This window comes from Lissotriton helveticus, chromosome 1_1 (assembly GCF_964261635.1).
Source record: "Lissotriton helveticus chromosome 1_1, aLisHel1.1, whole genome shotgun sequence".
NCBI lineage: Eukaryota > Metazoa > Chordata > Amphibia > Caudata > Salamandridae > Lissotriton > Lissotriton helveticus.
Genome location: NC_136057.1, coordinates 1325331269 through 1325354368, shown reverse-complemented (window position 1 = coordinate 1325354368; position 23100 = coordinate 1325331269). Strand labels below are relative to the sequence as shown.

General features: G+C 42.1%; 1 protein-coding gene across 1 annotated transcript in view; it reads left to right on the top strand.

Annotated features, from left to right (window-relative positions):
* LOC144772779 (uncharacterized) overlaps positions 1-22190 on the top strand; it is a 122824-nt gene extending 100634 nt beyond the window's left edge. Inside the window, exons 9-10 of the mRNA XM_078657338.1 lie at positions 905-1011; positions 21903-22190. Coding sequence (XP_078513464.1) covers positions 905-1011; positions 21903-22035 — 240 coding nt within the window. The 3' untranslated portion in view covers positions 22036-22190. The remainder of the gene's footprint in view (positions 1-904; positions 1012-21902) is intronic.
* The last annotated feature ends 910 nt before the right edge of the window (positions 22191-23100 follow it).

Sequence of the window (23100 nt, the reverse complement as noted above, 5' to 3'; positions counted from 1 at the left end):
CTACATACTCTGCTAAACTCTCGAACACCTTAGTATAGAAGTTGGCACGGACACTGGAAAAGGTAAAAGACAAGTTTATTAAGACCCCATGGGGTGGACACCGGCACCCCTACCACCGCTGCCACTGCCCAACTCCTCACAATCACAACCACTCTCAGTGCCCCCAGGTGTGAGACAGCGGGTATCTGGTCTGGTATCTCGTGTAGTATCTGAGCCCCCCTTTCATTTGCTCAACTGCAACTGGTCGGCTACTTTTTTATCGGGCTTATACCTGTGCTTTCTGTCCCTCCCGTAGCTTTTGTTACTCCGAGGCGAAAGGACAGATGCAGGGGCATGGGCAAAAACACCCCACCCTCCCCCAGCTATTCCAACCCCTTTAACCTGCCAAACCTCATGGAACTGGGTGCCCTGGGTGTCTAGGATAAGCTGGGCTTGAGACTTCACTGGCCCCGTGCAAATAAAAATGACTGTAACCTCTTAGTACTATTACTAATGGGAAGTTGTTCATTTCAGGGCCGATTCACAAATGCATGTAAGAATATGTAAAAGAGCACTCTCATAATACTATTCCTATACTCACATATGTTTTTTGAAAATCTGCCTCTTAGTTTTGCCAGCATCAGCAGCACTCAAAGGTTTTACATGGGAAGACGCATACGCTTCATAGGCAAGAGAGCGAATGATAGACTTCTTACGGAGGAAATGGGGAGAAGAAGAAACCTTGTAGGGCTGGTTGTAGAGTAGAGACCACAGATGTTGCATGGACAAGAGAGAACCCACAAAGGGGATTTTAGGGTGGATCCTGTTCTAATAGGGCAGAACTGAAAGGAAGCCAAGCAATCGCTGATCGAAAAATTAAGTTGTCTTATTGGAAGAAACTGAATCTTTTTATTATGTTTTCCAGATGTTTTTAGCACAGAATTTGAATGGAAAGGTGCACTGGATCGGTCTGAGTGACTCCGCCCAGGAAGGAATCTGGCAGTGGGTCAACATGGCGCCCGTACTGCTCAGGTTATTATATTCCAGTACTATTTTCCTGCGCATGTGTCTCTGATGTGGTTACTTGTTTGAGCACAAAGTGTAAAATGATGGCATCCATGAGTTCCTTGCTTATAAACAATGACCCTTCTTGATTTGCAGTAAAAAAGGAGGGCTCAATCAATCAGGGGTTTGTAAAGTGCACTACTCACCCGTTAGGGTCTTATGGTACGGGGAGGGGATTGTATGCTGCTTCATTGGGATCATTCGAAGAGCCAGGTCAAGAGGTCTTTCCTGAAATGTTGCAGTGTCAGGCTTTACTGGAGATGGAGGGGGAGATCGTTACAGGTCTTGGCTGCAAAATAGGAGAATGACCTTCCACCCTTTCTCTTCCTCTAGAAGCGTGGAACGGTGGCTAGGGCGAGGTCGACTGAGTGGAGGGTTCTCTTGGGGGTATAGAGCAAGAGCTCTGACCTCCCTGCTCAGTGTCACTGCTCTCCCCCACGCAGCTCCACTGTAGAGGGCGCAATTTATATGAAAGGTGTCTTCTTTTATTTAGGTTCTTAGTTTCCTCATTAACAGAGAGGAGTTGACCTAACGGCTAGGGCGGTCGACCTCGAATCTGGGGAACTGGGTTCGACTCTAGGCAGTGATGCTGAACATCCTGTGATTCTGGGAAAATCACTTAACCTCCCTGTGCCTAACAAAATGTATGTGTCCTCATGTAATGCAACTGATGCTATGTAAAGCGCTCTGATACCCGATTCCTGTCAATTTCGCACTATATAAAACTCTGTAAAATAAGGATTCTCCCTCCTGAAAAAAGGGTATCGTTTCTGGTAACAGAGATTTGATAATCAATAGCACATAAATGCATGTTTCATTTATTAGAAAGTGAAATATGAATTATGGATCTTGCCACCTGAAGCTTTCAGCAAACGTCATTGGGTGGCCACCTTTTCTTGTCTCAGGTGACCATTTATAACAAATGCCAGTTAGTGTCTGACACAGAGTACGTTGGCCAGGATCTCAGACATTAAAGCTAGCCTTAAAGATAACCATATCTTCTGAACTATCAGATTGCCAGAAAATCTATAGTTGCACCATTATTATCCGCATGCCTTAATTTTTCAAGTTACCATTTTAGGTCTCGCTGAGACAGCCCATCCACTGTCACTTGCAAGACTTCTTACAGTGAGCTTAGAGCCCGCCTACTCCTTAGCATTGGTAGCTTCATTGTCACTCTCATTTGCTTGCTTTTTGTTTGTCAGCATGTGCTGGCTTCATTTTCTCTTCTAGGGTTTGGCTCTCACCGGGCCATCCACTAGAGCATGGTCCAAGTACTTGTGTCCTTCCATTTCTTGGAATTTCAGAGCTACTTTTTTGTTTTTTAGAAGCTCTCCAAGAGAGTGCATATGGTTGAAAGCTGTCTTCCTCATATCTTTAATGCTTTTGTCCCTCACCCCTACTCTCATTCGTAAGCTGTTGTGCTCTTCCCTCTGTGTCACTCTCTCACCGTGGTCTTCTACCACCACCCACACTAATGTTACCCTCTCTCACCCATTTCCTCCTTGTCCTCCACACCTCATGTTGCTTTTGTTCATCAGGCCGTGCTTCTGTGGCCCTGTTCTCCTCCATGTTGGTCCCCCACTTCTCCAGTAGTTGCCCTCTTTGACTGGCTATTGGACATCTACATCATTTTTTTTAAAAAGGTCTGTGGCGCGGTCACGGCGCTGCATCATTTTATGTGTTAAAAGCATGCAGACCCTACAAAATGATACAGCCCAGCTGTTTCATCATTGGGTTTATTTTGTATCCCTTTTTTTCATGCTGTACAGAATTTGCTTTGATGCTATACATTATAGAGAAAAGAAAAAAGACATAGGCAGATCCAATAGGTCTCTACAATGAGACCTTTTTGCTTTTCCAAGGCCTGTTACTCTAGTGAATGTCACTCTCCTAATATATCGAGCCCGCCATGCACCATTTTCTCATCAATAATTTCATTGCAAATGTTGCAGTGATATTATCAATAGGATAGGATAGGATAGGATAGGATATACATTTATATAAGCGCGCAAATGCAACAGCGTCTTGGCGCTAGTGTAAGTGGGAGAAATGTCACATGGTTACCAGGCTATATTGGTGAGAACAGGCCAAGTTTTTAGATCCTTCCTAAAAGATTGATGGTTAGGCTGCAGTCGCATGGCAGTTGGCAGTTTGTTCCACAGCTTAGCTGCACGGTGGGAAAATGTTCTTCCACCCCATCTCACTCTCCTAATTTTGTCTACTTGCACGAGGCAGGCATTGCTAGACCTTAATGTCCTGGCAGGGATTTAAGGCCTAAATAGTCTCTGCATATCCTAGGCCCCTCCCCAATAATACAACTTATGGACAATACATAAAGCCTTGAATTTCACCCTTTGCTATACGGGGAGCCAGTGGAGAGCTCTGATTCCCTTAGAAATTGAACTGCCTTTGGGAATGTTTAACAGTATTGTAAAACAATAAGGGAGAGTATTTTCTCTGATAGTCTTAGAGCAGTTTTCAGAATGAGAACTATCCAGTCGTGTGTGCAATGCCAAGCTATTGCGGCCCAGTCCTTCCGGAAGGTAGCATCTTCAAGGAAGATACAGGGTGCGTTTGTTACTAGTAAACCCTTAGGAGCCATATTCTTGCTAAGGTATTGTTTCAAAATAGTTCTGATCCTACTCCGTTTCAACTCTGTTAAGTTCTCCCAATCCGTAGTTTGTGCAATGCTCTGTGCTAGGTTCGCATCCGCGAATATAGATAAATCTCCCATGATTTCCTCCACCTCCTCCGAGGTGTAGGAGAGGTCTTGGTTCTCGCTCATGGTTGCAGATGGTTCCAAGGGAAAAAGCGTGTAATGGCTATGTGTGACTCTAGCAGCTGTGCGCTGCCTAATTTATTGTAAAACAATAAGGGAGAGTAAGGGTGTTTAACAGAAATGTAAGGTGGGAACTCCCGGTCCCCTGCTTAAAGTTTTATACACAACAGAAAGAGGAGTACCCCCTGAAGGCATGACAGAGAAAGTCTCTGTGCCTAAAGCTTAAGGCTTAATCGAGTACTTGTGCCCAACTTTTACGCAGGACAAAGCATGTCCTTTTTAGAAGACCCCTCACTCACCAACCTGGTTGGTGACATGCTTCATCATCGGGGTCCCACCCCGAAGGCCGAGTGCCAACAGGGTGTGCTTCGACACCTGATTACAGTGGAGCGGGTATTTATTTTCTTTTATATGTGCAGTGATAAAAAAGTGATACGTGATTTAAAAGGGGGCCAATACTACTCACTACAAGACTTTATTCCTGAGTGACTGGACACCCTGTTAAAAGAACTGGGACACCTATGCCTAATTAGGTAGACTCCGGTGTTCAAGACGTGTAGTGTTATATAATAGCGACGTGTGCTATGTGATTAAAAATATAGGTCTACATGTTTCAACCATCATACGATTGTGGGTTTTCGTCAGGACCAGTGAAAAAAGACCTGGGTGGTGCGCGTACGCTAAGGCGCGCCCTGCCCTAGATCAAATGAAAGACGGAAACACAAACTTGTGTTCCTTTTCAAAAATGTTATCTTCTACCCAATCTGGAAGAAAAACCTGTGAAGAAAGATTCCAGGACAATGGGACTATTTTGAGTTTGAGGGAACACTATACCTCTAGACGGGAGGAACCTCGATGGGGAGTACATTTACCCTCAGCGTAGCAGGGTTTTACGTCCATGACTTTGAAGAGAAATATATACTGAGCGAAAGGAACCCCTATAGCTCCAACATCCTACTATGGAAACGGTACATCGACGATGTGCTGGCAATTTGGAGTGGACCAGAAGACTTACTAGTTTCTTTCTTCAATTGGATGAATACCTGCGACGACCATCTGAAATTCACCTACGTCAAGGACCACAGCACACTGGTGTTCCTTGACCTTGTAATCAAAAAAGAGAATGGGAATTTTGAAACATTAACACACTATAAACCTACGGCAAAAAACAATCTGCTTAGATTCGAAAGTTTTCATCCCAGGCCCCTACGGGAGAATCTTCCGTACGGGCAATACTTACGAATCCGCAGAAATTGTAGTAAATTAAAAGACTACAAAGAACAAGCTAGTGACCTCACCCAAAAACTGAAGGACCGAGGATATCCAGACAAGATCCTGCAAAAAAGCCAAAAACGTGCACGCAACCAACCACGGGAAGCACTCTTGGAAAACATAGATAAACCTATTGAGGACACTCCCCTCACATGTGTCACGACATATAACACAATCTCCAACGACGTGACCAGGATAATAAACAAACATTGGTCAATTTTGAACTCCGGCAAAATGCAATGGAAGAAGCCCCTTTTTTCTTTTAAAAAAGCAAGGAGTATTAAGGATGCAGTGGTGAACACCAGACCGATAAAAAGAGCTGTAGAGGACGAAACCGTGCTTAACGCATGGGGATTACCAAAGGTCACTGGCCACTACAGATGTGGTAATTGTAGTGTCTGCCCACTCACGACGAACACCAAAACCCTACACCTGGAACCAGGGAAGATCTGGACAATCCGAGGCCACACTAATTGCAACAGCGAGAATGTGGTCTATAGAATAACGTGCCCCTGTAATTTGCACTACATTGGTATGACCAATAGGAAAGTAAAAATGCGTATAGGGGAACACAGAAGTACCATCAGGTGCAAGAAGTCCATGACCAGACTGACAGAACATTATTTGTCTGCTGGACATACGCCTGACGACCTACAATAGACAATTATTGAACAAATAAGCCTGGGAAATAACTTGACTCAGCGCCTTTTCAAGAAGGAGCAAAGATGGGTTTACAGGTTGTCAACCCACAGGACTGGTTTGAATGATAACATTCTGTGGAATTCAGTCATGGGGTGAACTGTATATTAATCCAATGTAAATATACTCTAGCTCATGAGCAAAAAATCACCACCTGCGCCAAGAGGACTTAGCATGTCTACTTGTGCACTAAATGTGTAAACGAGAATGTGTAAAATAACGAATACCTTTTGCTGTATTTCCCTTTTGAACTCTGTCATGTATCTCCACCTCCCTTTAGGCATAAATGCCCCATCGCAGTCCACAAACGATATTTAAATGCCTTTTTCCAGGTAAACTAATATCGAAGGTGAAGAACACCCATCACCCCGGTAACGCTGACCCTCCGTCTCCTCTTATATATATATATATGTATAGTTTTTGTCCGATGGGCATTACCAGTACAGGGCACTGGACCATGCATATCGCAGTGATTAGAACACCCAATGCTTACTTATCATCTAGTGCAGTCTGGCCTCACCCACCACGGGCACCACTGCGGAGACTCTGAGTATCAAGGGTTTCCATAGATACTGTGTTCCAAGCCTCATTTGGGAACAGCGGTTCGGCGATTGGTCTATCGACCCATGTGACCCGCTCCACCACGCCCTTTCCAGGAAACCGAGTGCTCGATTATAACTTCGATGCCTCATTGCACTCCAGGGATTCCCACGGGGCGTACCGTCCATGGAAGCAAGTAGGTTTCTAGTTTGAGGAGCAGAAGCTGCAAGTAAGTCGCAACACACACGATCCGCCTGGAATTTGTTCGTACGCTCGAGATGACATTTTGTCACTCATCGCGTTCTTGTGCCCGCTTTCACTCTCGCTCCCTAGGTAACGCAAGCATCGCCCTTGGAACCCGGACGCCCATGATTATTATTATTATTATTAATAGAGTTTTGTTAAGCGCATTCTGCCCGGAGGCCTCGTAGCGCTATATTGTTTGAGTCATGAGAAGTCACAGAGCCAGATTAGGTGAAGAGAAGCGTTTTCAGTTCCTTACGGAACTTCAATAGATTAGGCTCGCCACGGAGGGTGTCAGGCAGGGAGTTCCAGGCTTTCGCGGCATTCCAAGAGAAGGAGCGTCCACCCCATCTTGCCCGTCTAGTTCTGTTAACGGTGGCCAGGAAAGCTGAGCTGGATCTCAGGCTTCGTGTAGGGAGATAAGGGTTTGCAAGGGAGCAAACCATGGCTGGGCCGGTCTTCCACATGGCTTTGTGCATAATGCACATGGATTTAAACACAACTCTGGCCTTGATGGGCAGCCAGTGCAGTTTCTTTAATGCAGCTGTGCCTGACTCTCGTCGGCCCAGGTTTAGGAGAAGGCGAGCTGCTGCATTCCATGAAGCGGATCCACACTGCTATATGAGTAAGCCGAATGTTTTACAAATATCCAGGCGTCTTCGGGCTACATTTATAGAACTCTGAAATCCTGAATCAGGGATGATTAGATGTAGCGTTCCCTGGTTTATTGTGAGACATTTTCACTTCCCGTAGTGCTATTTTCACACTGTGTATATTTTTACCGCCTATGAAAATCTCCTTTTTGTAATACCCTCAATACGACGAGCCAGATCCCTGGTTCTTTGTCAGGCACACAGCCTATTGAGAGCAGCACCATCACTACGGCCACGCACCAACCCCGGTGGCCGGGTACGCTCATAATGTGGCAGTCAGTACTGATATATTTTATTTAGTATGTCTGCAACCCACACTGTGGGGCACTCTCTTTCTCAATGTTATATGTACAACAATTGTTTGTCTTTTGTATTGTGATCCCAACCACCCATTGTCCTGGAATCTTTCTTCACAGGTTTTTCTTCCAGATTGGGGAGAAGATAACATTTTTGAAAAGGAACACAAGTTTGTGTTTCCGTCTTTCATTTGATCTAGGGCAGGGCGCGCCTTAGCGTGCGCGCACCACCCAGGTCTTTTTTCACTGGTCCTGACGAAAACCCACAATCGTATGATGGTTGAAACATGTAGACCTATATTTTAAATCACATAGCACACGTCGCTATTTTATAACACTACACGTCTTGAACACTGGAGTCTACCTAATTAGGCATAGGTGTCACAGTTCTTTTAACAGGGTGTCCAGTCACGCAGGAATAAAGTCTTGTAGTGAGTAGTATTGTCCCCCTTTTAAATCATGTATCACTTTTTTATCACTGCACATATAAAAGAAAATAAATACCCGCATACCCGCTCCACTGTAATCAGGTGTCGAAGCACACCCTGTTGGCACTCGGCCTTCGGGTGGGACCCCGATGATGAAGCATGTCACCAACCAGGTTGGTGAGTGAGGGGTCTTCAAAAAAGGACATGCTTTGTCCTGCGTAAAAGTCGGGCACAAGTACTCGAATAAGCCTTAAGCTTTAGGCACAGAGACTTTCTCTGTCATGCCTTCAGGGGGTACTCCTTTTTCTGTTGTGTATAATGTTTAACAGTAGCCTAGCAGCTGCATTTTGCAAGGACTGTAATTTGTTGCTCTGGGCTTTATCAATTCCCAAAAGTAGCGCATTACAGTAGTCCAACTTAGAAAGCAAAAGACCCACTACCACTGTCTTTTGCGGAGCCTGGCCAATGAAAGGGAAGATTCTTCTCAGCTTTTTTATAAGGAAGAAGCAGGAGGAGGTAAAGCTGACTATCGAAAATCACCCCCAGATTTCTGACTTTGAGCACCAGCTTAGGGCATTCCCCTGCACTTGTTGGCCACCATGAGGAGTTCCACGGGGGTTGTCCATGCCAAAATTCCATGACTTCCGTCTTATCTGTATTGAGTTTTAGGAAGCCATGGTTCATCCAGGTCAGAATCTCCAAAAGGTACCCATGGAACCTAGCAGCAGTATCCTCAGGTTGTTTAGCCAACAATATGATTAACTGAGAATTGTCTGCATAGGATACCTTAGCGAAACCGTGCTTCCTGACAAGTCTAGCCAAGGGGGTGACATAGATATTAAAAAGCATCGGTTAGAGTGCTGACCAAAGCCTTCTGATTGCAATCCCTCCCAATGCAGTCTTTGTTCTCTTCCTTCATGGAATGATGCAAGGAGAGTCAAGGCTGAACCCCAAATGCCAATGTCCTGTAGCCGTAGGACTAACACCGAATGATTAGCGGTTCGAAAGCTGCCGACAGATCTAACAAAATGAGAATCGCTTTGCCCCCTCTGTCGACAGTTTTCCTGATCTCCTCGGTTGCTACCGTAAGGGCAGTTTCTGTAGAATGATGAGATCTGAAACCGTGTTGGGTCGGATCCAGCAGATTGCTAGTATCAAAGTCCTCTGTTAGAGTCTTGTTCAATGCTTTCTCGAAAACTTTAGCTGCTATGGGAAGGCCCGCTATTGGGCGATAGTTTTTAAGTTTTGAAGGGTCCAAGGTGGGTTTCTTCAGAATAGGTCTAATTATCGCTTTCCTCCAAGCAGTGGGGTACTTCCCAGACTCTAGCACCTGATTAATCAGAGGTGTTAATTGACCTCCGATTTTGCTAGCCGCTAAATGCATAATTGTTGGGGGACAGGGGTCAATGGGGGAACCTGATTTTATCGAAACTAGTTCGTCCGAAATCTCCTCGTTTGTGGCTGCAGGGAAGCTAACTAGGCTGGAATGAACTGGTTCTGCCTCAGTTTGTAATTCATTATCCATGTCTATACGACTCTTCAAGAGGTCATCATAGATAAGGTGGACTTTATTTTGAAAGTATGTGGCCAGGTTGTTACACATATCTTGGTTCGGCTGAAACTTATCAGCTTGCTGGGGTTTAGATAAAAGTGTAATCGTCTTAAACAATTCTTTGGCAGAATTACAAGCTTCCTCTATCTTATGTGTGTAAAACAGCTTTTTTGTCCTGATGATTGCCTCCTTATACTGTATAAGGGCCTGATTATAGATCAATTTACTGTCCGTATTGTAGTTTTGCCTCCAGAGTCGTTCAGCTCTCCTGCAGCTGACTTTCAAGCCCTTCAGCTCTGGGGTGTACCATGGTGCCGCGGGCTTGAGCCTCCTGGCCGTCACCAATTTCTCTGGGGCCACAATATGTGCTGCTGACAGAAGCCACTGATTAAAGGCTGCTACTGCCCTGTCATTGGTCTCACCTGCCCAACTCGGTGGTTGACCCAGCGCAGATTCTAAATCATTTGTTTGGACCCTATTCCAGCATCTGATTTTTAATTGTACTGCAACATTCGGCGTATGACACCCAGGCAAAGAAGTATCAAACTTAAAATGGATGGCTTTGGGATCTGACCAAGGGAGGGCACTCACCTTTGGTCACATTGATATCTACATTATTATAGAAAATGCCGCCTGATGGGTGGGTTCCATAACCAGTTGGTCAAAACCGAAAGCTGCCATATTATCTAGTAGTCTTCCAGTATCAGTATTATTGGCTAGTTCAAGATGATAGTTGAAATCACCGAGAATTATCATGGAATCAGAGTCAATGCAAGATTCCATATGTGTCATCAAAGCTTGTGAAAAAGCAGCTCTGGGTCCCGGTGGACGATAAATAAGAAGTCCCTAGAGCTTCCAAAGGTTGTGTACTTTTATAGAAAAATAAAGTGCCTCTGCTGGTAGGTCTGTCACAGCTTCAATATGCAATTTTAGATAATCACAATATACAAGTGCTAGCCCCCCTCCTTTGTAGACCTCTCAGTCCCAGAGCCTAATCAGGCCCAGAGGAGCCACCCACTGGAAGCCTAAAAATGCCCCAGGGACCATTTCCCCTGAGGCTGAGTAAACAAACAAAGGAAGGGGTCCTGTGCCATCTCTCGGCACTGAAACATAAATAAAAGGGGAGGCAGCATTGTGACCCCACTCCCCAACCCTGTAACCCTGTAAAAGGGTCCTGGGTCCTCCATCACCTAGGGCCGTCCTAGTAATTAACAGGGAGGGGCACTGCCCCTCTCCCTGAGCCTTTAAAAACCCTGAGGAACCCATCTGCAATGGCTGGCTCTGTAACTATACCTGAGGAGCTCACCCCTGGCACACAGTAGTTTCGCTGTCTGCACCAACGTGGGCCGGAGCAGACTTCTGTTCTTTTCCACTCCAGCCGGCAGGGAAACATAACACATATTGCTTCCACCCGGAGGGAAAAAACATAAATAGCTGCTCCTTTCCGGTGGGAGCAATGCAGGCTTTCCCATGGGTCCCCGACAAAAATGTTGTTTGGCGGGTGCCCCACGTGAGCACTGTGGCACCCATTTATAATATGAGAGGCCAGGGGATGGGGTCTCCGGGGTCCAAGAAGGCTAGTTGAGCAGGCCTGCCTGGACCCTCACCTTTTAAATAGTTATAGTTATAGTTATAGTTATTGATTTATATAGTGCTGAATCACCCATGAGGGTATCTCGGCGCTTAGGCTGTGGAACCCTTCCTGGCTCTCCCTGTGAAGGGCGGAGCCAGGCATCCCAGCACTGGTGGGGCCGTTGTGGAGATTAAGCAAGCTATTGCCCAGAGTTGCAGCGTGGGGCCCATGATTAGAGATGGCGCCGAAGCGAGAATTATCGAGTCCGCGGACATTGATCCTAGACCCTGCCGCGTCGGGGATTGAACCCTGGTCCCGGGCCTGATCTCTGCTTCAGGGTCTGCCGCCTCTAACCAGTGAGCCACACTTCTCCGATGGGGCTAAGATGGGGCTCTAGGGCATGGGGGTTATTGGGGCCCATGAAGGGTCAGGAGGGGGGTTGCAGGCCCCTCATTTTTTTGATTGAATTTGGCCATTGGGATGGGGTTCTCAGGGCCTAATGAGACTCAGAGAATGGGGCCCGCAACCCCTACTTAATTTAATTTAGCCACAGGGGATGGGGTTGCCTGATAATACTGAGGCTAGAGGAGGGGGGCACATGCCCCTGCCCTTAATCTAAGGGTTGTTGGTGATTATGCTTTGGCCTACTGAGAATAGGGTCCATGGCGCTCGAGGGTCAACCCTAAGCTGGCACACCCAAGGTTGTGAACAGCATGGGGTTGGCAGCCTGCGCTTGGGGTTGGCTGTGTTCAGATGTGTTGGCCATAGGGTCTGGCCACAGTCCATCCACAGTGTGCGGTTGGCTGACGGCAGGCCCTGTGGCCAAACTCTCGCCGTACACGGTGAAAGGCCATGACCAGCATGGGGTTGGCTGCCTACAAGGGAGAGTAGCCACAGGACCTGGCCACCGGCTGGGCCCTGCAGTCAACCTCGCAGCATGGGGTTGGCTATCTGCAGAGGACTGGAAGCAGGGCCTGGGCACTGGATAGGCCCTGTGGCTAACCACTGCCACACATGGCCGAAAACTGTTCATGGCGGGGATGGCTTTACGTATGGCAACAAAATATTAAACCCTAGAAATTGACTGAACAAATTAAAGGTTAAAGTAATGTTATCGTTAGGGGAAATGTTCACTAACAATGTAAGATTTCAAACAAAAAAAACACAGAAATGCACCAGTTGTAGTTATAGTTATCTCAAGATAACTATAACTCGTGACCTCGCCACTACCCCACATATTACCTCACTCATGACATCTTCTATGGCATCATTGATCATACTTCTGGCCCTGACTGGAACATAGCATTACCACAGGGATATGCTGTGATGTTCTTGGCGATCAAACTTTGGTTAAGGTTATCGCCCGTTTTTAAGGAGCCTGAACTCATCTGTTGTTTCTCTCCCCTCTGGAGAAGTTACCCTTTTGCTAAAACTTAACGGAACAGTTGTCCCGCACCCTGTGTACATCTCTGCCCTGATGAAGGTGTAGCCCCGACTGGGGCGTCACACCAAAACGCGCATTGCCGTTGTTTGAGTTAAACAGTGGGATTGTTTTTCCATCTCCAATCCCAATTCCTCTTTGCTGTTACTTACTCCTCTAATGATTTTTGTCATTCTTGTCTTGTTACCATCTTGTGGCGCATTTGTACTTATCTAATAATGTGTTTGCCTGGGATTTGATGTATGATTTAATTTTGAATGTGTGCTGGAATGAGTGTGAATCCTTAACAGGGTGTGTGGGACTGTTTTTGGCTGCGTTTCTTAAAATGTTTTCTTATGGTCTTAAGAATGCTTATTTGATTACTAAAATCTGGGTATATATCAATACCACTACATGAATTGAATTTTTTAATGATGAAAACAATAAAACGTTTTTGAATAAGTCTCTATACTTGATTCTTGTCTCCCTCCTTGGGAAGCTCCTTTGCCTTTACTTAAATATTAAGGATCCTTTTATAGGACCTGGTCTAATTAATTACGGCAGGTATTTTTTGCTTCTACTTGATGGTTTTCTTTCCCCTGTTTACCTGCCCTTATTGTCTCCAGGGGACCCCTTCTTTCTAATCGCAAATACAGTGCTGCCCATATATCTTAGGCAACATGGGCACTCCAGTGCACATATTACATGGTTGATAGTGCAAGTGAGGAATTGCCATATCTGGTGTGTTTTACCATTCCGGGTGGCATATGAATTCAGCTGTCTGACTGCCTCCACAAGCCTTGCAACGTCCGCATGGAGAAAAAAAAACTTGTGATTTTGTTCACTGGTATTGCTTGAGGGATTTTTATAATTTTTCACTAGAACCTTACCTTCTCTGGCAAAGGCCTCTTCCATGCTACAATGTCTTCTAGCATGAAATAACTCCCCATAGGGGATGCTTCACTTAACATTCTTGCGGTAGCCGCTAAAGGCGTACAGGAGACTGTTGCCGATCATGGCTTTTCGGAATAGTTTGGTCTGTACTTTGTTGTTGATAACCTCAATGGTAACATCAAGATCTTCAATGCTTGTGTAGCTCATGTTGTGTGTGAATATGAGGTTGGCTGGCCTGGCCAATTGGAAAAAAATCCCCTGGCTGGCCTATGTAAATAATTTTTTTTAGGATATAAATATGACTGTGTATTTCTTTGAGCCCTCAACCTTGCTAAGCATGTCAAGGAAAAATTTAAAAATGCTATGTTTATCACATTTGAGGGAACTTCGTATATCTCAAGAAATTACTAAAATCTCCAATATCCAGATTCTAAGTGTTCAATTTGCCTTAGGCATCCAACCCTACTTGAAATACCATCTGAATGCACATGAAAAATATCTCCTGACTCGGTTTAGTTTTAATATATTCTTTTGTATTGTTTCCTTTCCGAAAAAGCAAGATTGGTCAAAATCTATTATTAAGTGCCCATGTGATGATACCTTGGAACAATCCACAATCCATGTTACGCTTTTTTGCAGATTTTATGATTTACCTCGAAAGCACTGGATTATCCCCTTATTGTCATCTATGGGTTTGAGATCTTGTCGTCCCGCTTTTCTTGCTTTGCAATATTTAGACTCTGAATTTATTGCTAAATGTGTAGCTGGTTTCCTCAAAACTTGTATAAAATATCGGTGTAAATATGATTAATTTGTCTTTTAATGCACTTGCACTTTATCAATACCCTGTTTAATAACTTTCTTTGTTTTTAACTCTAAAATGTAGCTTTCCTACGTAAATCCTGTTTTTGGTATAATTTGTTCTGCCGTCCCACTTTTATACATTGTTTATTGTAATGTACTTTTTATGGTTCCTAAAAAATTATGGAAACCGAATAAAAGATATATGACTGACTGACTGAATACGAGGTTAAGAGAGTTGTTGTTCAATTTGGACACAAATTCTGCGACAGCAGCCATCAATCTCTTCCAGATGATAAACAGGTTGTCGATGTTTCTCCGCCTCAGAACCACGTTGTCCTACTTTAATGCAAGTTCCTGCTGCACAAAACTCTAAACGAAGCCCTAGCTTGGATTTTTGTTGTAGGCACTAATGAATACTAATTACACTGGCACTCATTTTTGGGGATCAGCACTTATTTTTCCTTATTAGATAGTCTCTGAGAAAAAAGGAGGGAGAGAAAGAGGTTTTTACTGTCACAACAAAGGCAGTGTCTGGCAGTGGATTAAAGAGGCCTTGTTAAGTAAACTCCAGAGAAGATGAAGATTAAAGTATTTATTATATGGTCAAGATACCAACGGAGCTTCTTTCCTCAGTCCTTCTCTCTGGTCATCTGCTTGAAGTAATGCAGCACGACCAGTGAGAACAACTGATAAGAAGGAATGCTCACTATGAACAATAATATTCTGTACATAACAAATTGGCTCGTGTAGCAACACAAATACATTTCTTAAAGGTACATAACACAACACATCTTCCCCTTAATACAAAAAATAAAATACAAATGACAACAAATAAATAAAAACACTAATTAGATGAACTATCACAAACAAAATCTTTTAACCATACAGGTTTGGATCTAATTCTCACAGATCGATCAACATTAATATTATCTTGAGAACCATCAAGAGAAGGTGTTATACCATCTGGAATAGGAATAGGAACAAAGGCATCACCAATGATATCATCATTTTGACTACTAATAGAATGATCTATATTTCCCATTTCACTGGAAACACCAATATTGTCTGATCCCATGGATGTTACCTCTGGCATGGATGTTACTTCTGCACAACCATCTGATGTCATAGATGTTGAAGCAACACCACTCGTTCCGCAACCACATGTTCCATTATCTTGATTTTTAATGAGGTCATCCTCAATGATAAAATGTTGAAAATTCTTCCTTGACAAACCTGAATCACCTGTATTTTTGTACAAACTAATTTCACTCTTGAGAATAGCAATGCGTTTTAAATTCCACACCTTCCCATCACTTAGACGGACCGCATTCCTATAGATTTTTTCAACTTTTAATGGTTCCGAAAATTGAGTCTCACCTTTTTTACCTTCCACGGTTTTTTAACTTTGACCCAAGAACCTATATTGATATTGCAAAATTTCACATTGTGCTTCAAATCATATATCTTCTTGTTCCTCAAATGTTTATCTTTTATTCTGCCTCTTAATTCTTCTAAAGGAATCAAAGGTTTTTCACAAGAAACAATCCATTCTGGATTGCACTTTGTACGTACAGATCTTCCTCTCATAACCTCAAAAGGTGAAGTACCTAAAACTTCATGAGGTGAAGTTCTATACGTCCAAATGGTCTTAAATAACTGTAACTCCCAGTCACAATCATTACTCACAGCACCTTGAATAGCATTTTTAGTACTCTATTGAATCTTTCAATCATACCGTTACCACTTGGATTATATAGAGACGTTGTGTGATGTCTTATACCAACCTTCTTAAAATAATCCTTGGCAATATTTGAAGTGAACTGTACGCCATTGCCACTAATCAATAATGCAGGTAAACCTTCCCCAACAAAAACACAATCCAGAAAATTTATAACAACTTCCGAAGTGATTTTTTCAACTACTTTCAAAACTGGCCATCTAGAAAACAGATCAATAACACATAAGACATACTTGTTGTGTGCACCTATAGGCCCCATTATGTCAATGGCAACTGTGTGCCAAGGTGTTTTAGGAATAATGGGCTCCGCCATAGCAGATTTCAAAGTTATTAAAGTTTTATCAGAATTAGCACACCACACACAATTCCTAATGATCCTTTCTACAAACAAATCCATTCCCGGCCACCAAAACCATTGTTTAATTTTTTGCTTAGTCTTCACTATACCACAGTGACCTTCATGACACATCTCAACAAATTCTTTTCTAAAGCGTGAAGGAGGAATAACCTTTCCATTTCGTATAATGTTGCCATTCAACATAGAAAGTTCATCACGAATCTCCCACAATTGCTTCAACTCACCTGATAATTCCTGTTTATTAGGCCAACCCTTAGAAACACAGGAGGATAATTCAGTCAAAACAGAATCTTTCTTATAAGCCGATTCCCAATCACTCCTATCAATACAAGGTAAACCATGATCGTGAACTAAAGCAACCTGAATATTCTCCCACTCATGATCCAAACTATCCAAAAGATTGATTGGCATCCGTGAAAGAAAGTCAGCTACTACGTTCTCCTTACCAGGCACATAAATCACCTTATAAATATAATCCTGTAACCTTAAAGACATTCTGGCTATTCTTGGTGAAGCATTGAAGTAGTCAAAACCTAACTAAAGGTTTGTGGTCAGTTCTGAGAGTGCAATGTTTTCCCCAAACATAAGCTCTAAAATGCTCCAGAGACCAAATGCAGGCTAAAGATTCTTTTTCTATAACAGAAAATCTTTCCTCCGTAGGGGACAAAGAACGGGAGGCATAAGCAATTATATATTCCTTCCCATCTGAATCTACCTGTGAAAGCACACCACCTAACCCCTTATTACTTGCATCCACGGTTATAACATTGTCCAAATTTGGGTCAAAAGCACTTAAAGCTGGAGCTTTTGCAATTTCACTTTTAATGCTGTCAAATTCTTCTTTACACTCAGCAGACCATACAAACTTAGATTTATTCTTTAACAACTGTCTGATATTAAACATTTTACTCGAGAAATCTTTTACAAACTTCGAGTAAAATTCAACCAGACCTACAAAAGATCTTACCTCATCTTTATTACTAGGATTCGGAGCATTAATCACTGAATTCACCAAGGAAGGCTTAGTGGAAATCCCTTCACCACTAATAACATGTCCCAGGTAAGTAATTGATCTCACGCCAAACTTGCACTTAGAATGCTACACAGTCAAACCTTTTTTTTCCAAAACACTTAAAACTTCTTTCAAGATGTTATCATGTACCGCCTTATCTTTTCCAAAAACAAGAATATCATCTTGGAAGCATTTTACGTTATCAAATTTACTGAACAGTTGGTGCATCAATCTTTGAAAGATAGCGGCAGCAGATGCTAAACCGAATGGTAGTCTCTTATATTGAAAACAACCCGAGGGGGTAATAAATGCAGTTAAAGATTTGCTTTCATCAGTGAGTGGAATCTGATGGTAAGCGGCTGATAAGTCTATTGTTGAAAACCAACTTGCATCTTTAATCAAACTTAACATTTCTGAAATTTTAGGCAACGGAAACTTATCAACAACGATATTGTTATTCAAGTGCCTTAAATCAATGCAAAGTCTTAACTTTCCATTGCTGCGTCGAGCCACCACAATGGTAGAAATCCATTGTGATGACTCGATAGGTTCAATGATATCCGCTTGAACAAGTATTTCAAGTTCAAGCTCAACTTCTTTTCTTAACACAATAGGAACATTCCTCACCTTGTGCACTTTTGGACATGCATCTGGTTTCAAAACAATTTGATGTTTGAAATCATTTAGTCTCCCAATACTTTTTTTAAAGACATTTGGGTAAACATTCAAAATTTCCTTGCACAAATCTGAATTTTCATCCAGTAGCATCACTGGATCCTCACTATTCTGATTAAGTATTATCCCAAGACTACCTTGATCTATCCATCCCAATACAGACGGACCCTTCCTTGAGATATACAATTTTCCATAGGCCTCTCTTCCTTTAAATCTAAAGAGAAGAGGTCTATACCCAACTATATCAATTTTTTCATTTGAAAACCCCACCTGTCGAATATCTGATGGAAACAATTCATTACCCAGTTTCTTAACAAACATACTCTTCCAAATAGCCTCATTGACTATTGTATACGGAGAACCAGAATCCGTATAAATTTGGACGTCAACACCACCTAAGGATAGTAGACAAAGAGGTTTTTTCCTGTTATTTTCTTTGTCAGTGATGTTTAGCAAAAGAAATTCTCTCGAATTCCCGGTATCCTTATCTTCTAAAACAGTATTAAACGAGATTTTCTTAACTGAGTTATCATCTTCACTTGAACTAGTAAGATTTTCATCATCTACACATTTCACCTTAACAGATTTTTTCCTGTAACAAACTTTTGCAAAATGACCAATAATATTACAATTTGAACATTTATGCTTTAAGGCAGGACAATTCTTGCTGTTAGCAAGGTGTGAACTACTTCCACAGCGAAAACATTTTAAACCTTCCTTTTCTTTAGGAGGATCACGTTTAGTACTCTTTATATGAGACTTCTTATATTTTTCAGACGACTTGTCTCTGATTTTACTAACAACACTATCACTCTTATCCTCAGTCTTGTTATCTTTCTTTAGAGTTTTAGCACTTCTGCTTGAAAGTTCTGCTTTTCTCACTAGCGCTAAAATATCTTTTAATTCTGAGTCACCATTGATCCACAAACGGTCTTGAATGGAAGTGCCACTAGCATGCATAACAACTTGATCTCTTATTAATTGATCTTCCAAGTGATCAAATTTGCAATCCTCAGCTATTAATCTTAAAGCTGAAACATACTCGTCGATGGTTTCATTAGACTCTTGTATTCTATGAAAAAACCTGTATCTCATTATACCAATGCAGATTTTCGGTGAAAAATGATTATCAAAGTCTTTCAAAATAATTACAAATTCATCCATATCACCACTGATTCTAGTCTTTTGCATTTTTTCATAGGTTTTTAAACCAGCTGGGCCAAGAGAATAAAGAAAAAAGTATTTTTCCTTTCTGTACTCATTTGTTTATGAAGTTTAAAAAATATGCCTTCCATTCTAACCACTTAATAGGAGGCTCACAACCAGAAGACCAGAAAGGAGATGGATTTTGAATGGTAAAGTTTTGTTGAGTAGCCATCTCACAATCAAATCACTATTCTCCTTTGTAAAGAAAAAATTTGTAAATTGTTTAAAATTATTAAAAGAGAAAATAGTACCTTTAAATCCTTATAGATTTTGTTTCAGGAACTGAAGAAAGCGAAAATAAAATTAATTTTATGAAATGGTAACTTCCGATGACTAAATCCTTCACAATCAACAAATCCAAGATGGAGGCACGTCGTTTAACCCCAGCGTGACCTCGCGTACGTCATATATGTCAGCACACGTCAGTAGGAAGCTCATGTGCCCGTACGTACCACGTAATCACTCACTGGAGAAGACGTTCCAAAGGTACAGGGATTCCGTGTCTCGAGCGTGCACTTCAAAAGATGCCGCTATGCTCGAATAGTCTGGAAAAGCTGGTGAGAATCGTTTTCAGAAAATAAAAATAAAAAAAGGCTAATACGTTACCAATTTCAAGAGTTTCAGAGTTGAACGAGGCAAAGAACAATGGATTTAAAACAATTTCCTTCGAAATAGACTTTTCCGAAATGCGTTAAAATCCTGTAAAGTACTTGTGGGTTCCTCCGTTGGCAAGTAATCGTCGCCAATTTGTTAAGTAAACTCCAGAGAAGTTGAAGATTAAAGTATTTATTATATGGTCAAGATACCAACGGAGCTTCTTTCCTCAGTCCTTCTCTCTGGTCATCTGCTTGAAGTAATGCAGCACGACCAGTGAGAACAACTGACAAGAAGGAACGCTCACTACGAACAATAACATTCTGTACATAACAAATTGGCTCGTGTAGCAACACGAGAGCACATTACTAGAATACATTTCTTAAAGGTACATAACACAACAGGCCTGTGGTGAATTCAAAACTACGCAGACTTGGTATTCTGCCCCACTGGTCACCGGCATCTTAGCAAAGCTTTGTGCACCGTTACTCATTCTTTTACAAATTAAGGACTGCACATTCTAATACACTGTAATTACTTTAAAAGTACACGCTATTTTAATCAATGCGTTTTGCACTCTGTAGCCAAGAGGAATGTGAACCAAGTTAATAAGTGTCTGATGAATTAAAAAGAAATCATAGAATAATAAGATATGTCTTCATGTATTGGGACTACATTAACCCCTTCCATGCTCATGACGAGCCACTGTCGTGTGCTCATGACGAGCTGAGATCGTCATGAACAATGGGATTTAAGAAAGAAGGATGAGCACCAAGCGGGAATTGCTTTAGCATTGATAGTGTTAAGCATTTTCTGTGGTGGACGTCAACGTGTTCAAATAATGTCCTGTAAGTTATGCCTTTTTTAATATTACATATTATTTTCAAGGTTTGTGCAAAACCATGTTAACTATTAAATAAAACAAAGAAAGAAAACAGCACTGTAAAAGTATTGTCATTGGATATTATTAACCTGTTAGACTGAGTGCAGATCCAAGATTAAGAGAATCCCAAGGTCCTTCTTCAAGCAAAACACAAACTACCCTAAAATGCACAAGCCCTCATTGTAACTCATTGATGTATATCTGTGGTACTATGTGGGTTTCCCACATTGGGCACTACTTTGCAGATCATCTCCATTGTTGTCCATTGTGACCTATTTTACGGTTTGAATTTGACTCTTCCATGAGAATCAAGACTACAACTCCCAGAAATCATTAGTTTGTTATTGCAAAGCCCAAGACTAGAACCATAGAGCCAGATGTACGAAAATGGTATTTTGAATTTCATAAATAGCGATTCTGTAGGAATCGCTATTTAGGAAATGCAAAATGATATGTACAAATGTTGTGATTTCCTAATAGCGATTCCTACTAAGTAGGAATCGCTATTAGGGAATCACAAATAGGAAATGCCATTGCATTTCCACCTATGGGTAAAATAAGATTTTTTTTTTATGTCTTAAATTGAGATTTCCTAATAGGAAATCCAAACTCAAGAGTGCCTCTAAGTTTATGGCCCTCCTGGAGGCACCCCGAAATTTGTCATACACATGAAAGGGCATATATGCCTTTGTAAGTGCATATATGCCCTTAAGCATATGTGCACTTCATGTCATATTTAAAAATGCATTCTTAAATGCATTTTTTAATTTTGCACATGGTTAACATTGGCTTCAAGTCGCTGGTAAAAGTATTTCCTAAATGCCCAAATTGCATTTAGGAAATGCTATGTAAATGGGCTATACGAATTGCAAATAGAGAAACCCTATTTGCGATTCCTAAATCGCGGTCGCAATTTGAGAATTGTGCCAGGTAGAAATCGCAAATTGCGACCTCTAGCGGGCCTTTGAACCTCTGAAAAGGCTTTTTAGCATTTCTTAACTGGCTGAAATAGCCATTCAGCCCATTAAGAAATGCTAAATGGCTTTGTACGTCAGGCAATAGTGTCCTGATGCAGCTTAGCCATATGATCATACCAGCAAATAGAAACAATATAGCAGCGGTGAAGTGTAGGGTGGTGATACCTTCGTCTTACCCTTCAAAGTGATGGAGTGAAAATCCCATTATCACTGCTTTGAAGCAAGTTTGTTAACAGTTACGCAATGCTTTCTATTGCAGCTTCTGGAGAACTGGAGAACCTAACGATGCAAGAGGCCTTGAGGACTGTGTCGAGATTGAACACACTGCCACCTGGAATGATGCCTTTTGCAGCACGTACAACAAGTGGATTTGTGAAACGAGTCGCTTTTGACTCTACCCATCGAGTGCCTTGTTATGGACAAAAATCATTAAGCAAAGAGATTGTAAAAAATCATTTTAATTTACCATTCCTGTTTGGCCTGCAGCATGTAGATTCTATTACAAACACATTATGAAAATGTAAATAAAATTGGCATTGCATGTACATTAAAACAATATCAGTTTTACTTCATTCATCCTTTGTCTTTTGAAACTCAGGGCCTCATTTACAAGAGGCCTGCACCACCGGAGAATCACATTTTAAGATGCTCCGGTGGCACCAGTGGCGTAACAAAACTTGAGGGGGGCCGCCCTGCAAAGCACATGGAGGCCCCCCCCGGCGGCACGGCCAACCATCTGCCACTTTGCCCTACCACCCAGAAATCTAGCATATTTTGATTTGAAACCTCCAACATTTAAATGGCATTCCTCTGTATTGTCTTTCTCTAAGTTGTAATGAGAAAGTGGGAAACACTCTTAACATACAAGCTATGCCATTGGTAACAATACTGTCAAAATCAGATTATTTAACTGAGGCAGCAATCAGAACAATGCCAAGGAGTGATCCTATTGTCTCAGGAACTGCCTATGGCTGAAGAACAAAGAACAACTATGAAAGGTCTGAAATAGAATTGACAATACCTTGAAACTTTGAAAGACCAACCCAAACCTGCAATTCCATAAAAACTCGACTGACAATATACATGAGAGGTACACAAGCTATAACTCCTGCGAAAGTCAAGAGAAATAGACTGGTGAATTATCTGCATGCCACACACTAGCGACTGTCAAGGGTTGTGCATGATAATAACGTGAACTGAGGAAGCAATTTCAATCATAATGTCTTATTAGTAAGCACAGGCAGGCAAACAAGGCTGAGGAAGAAAACTGTTTGGATGCTTCAGAACATTGATGCAGATGTTTATGGGCATAGGTGCACCCTAGGCCTACCAGGGGCTGCAGCATGTATTGTGCCACCCCTGGTTTACCTTCCAAACTGACACCACAGGTCTGTACACCCAGCCTGGGTAAGGTGGTGTAATTACCCCCCTACTTAGATATAGTATACCCATATCTA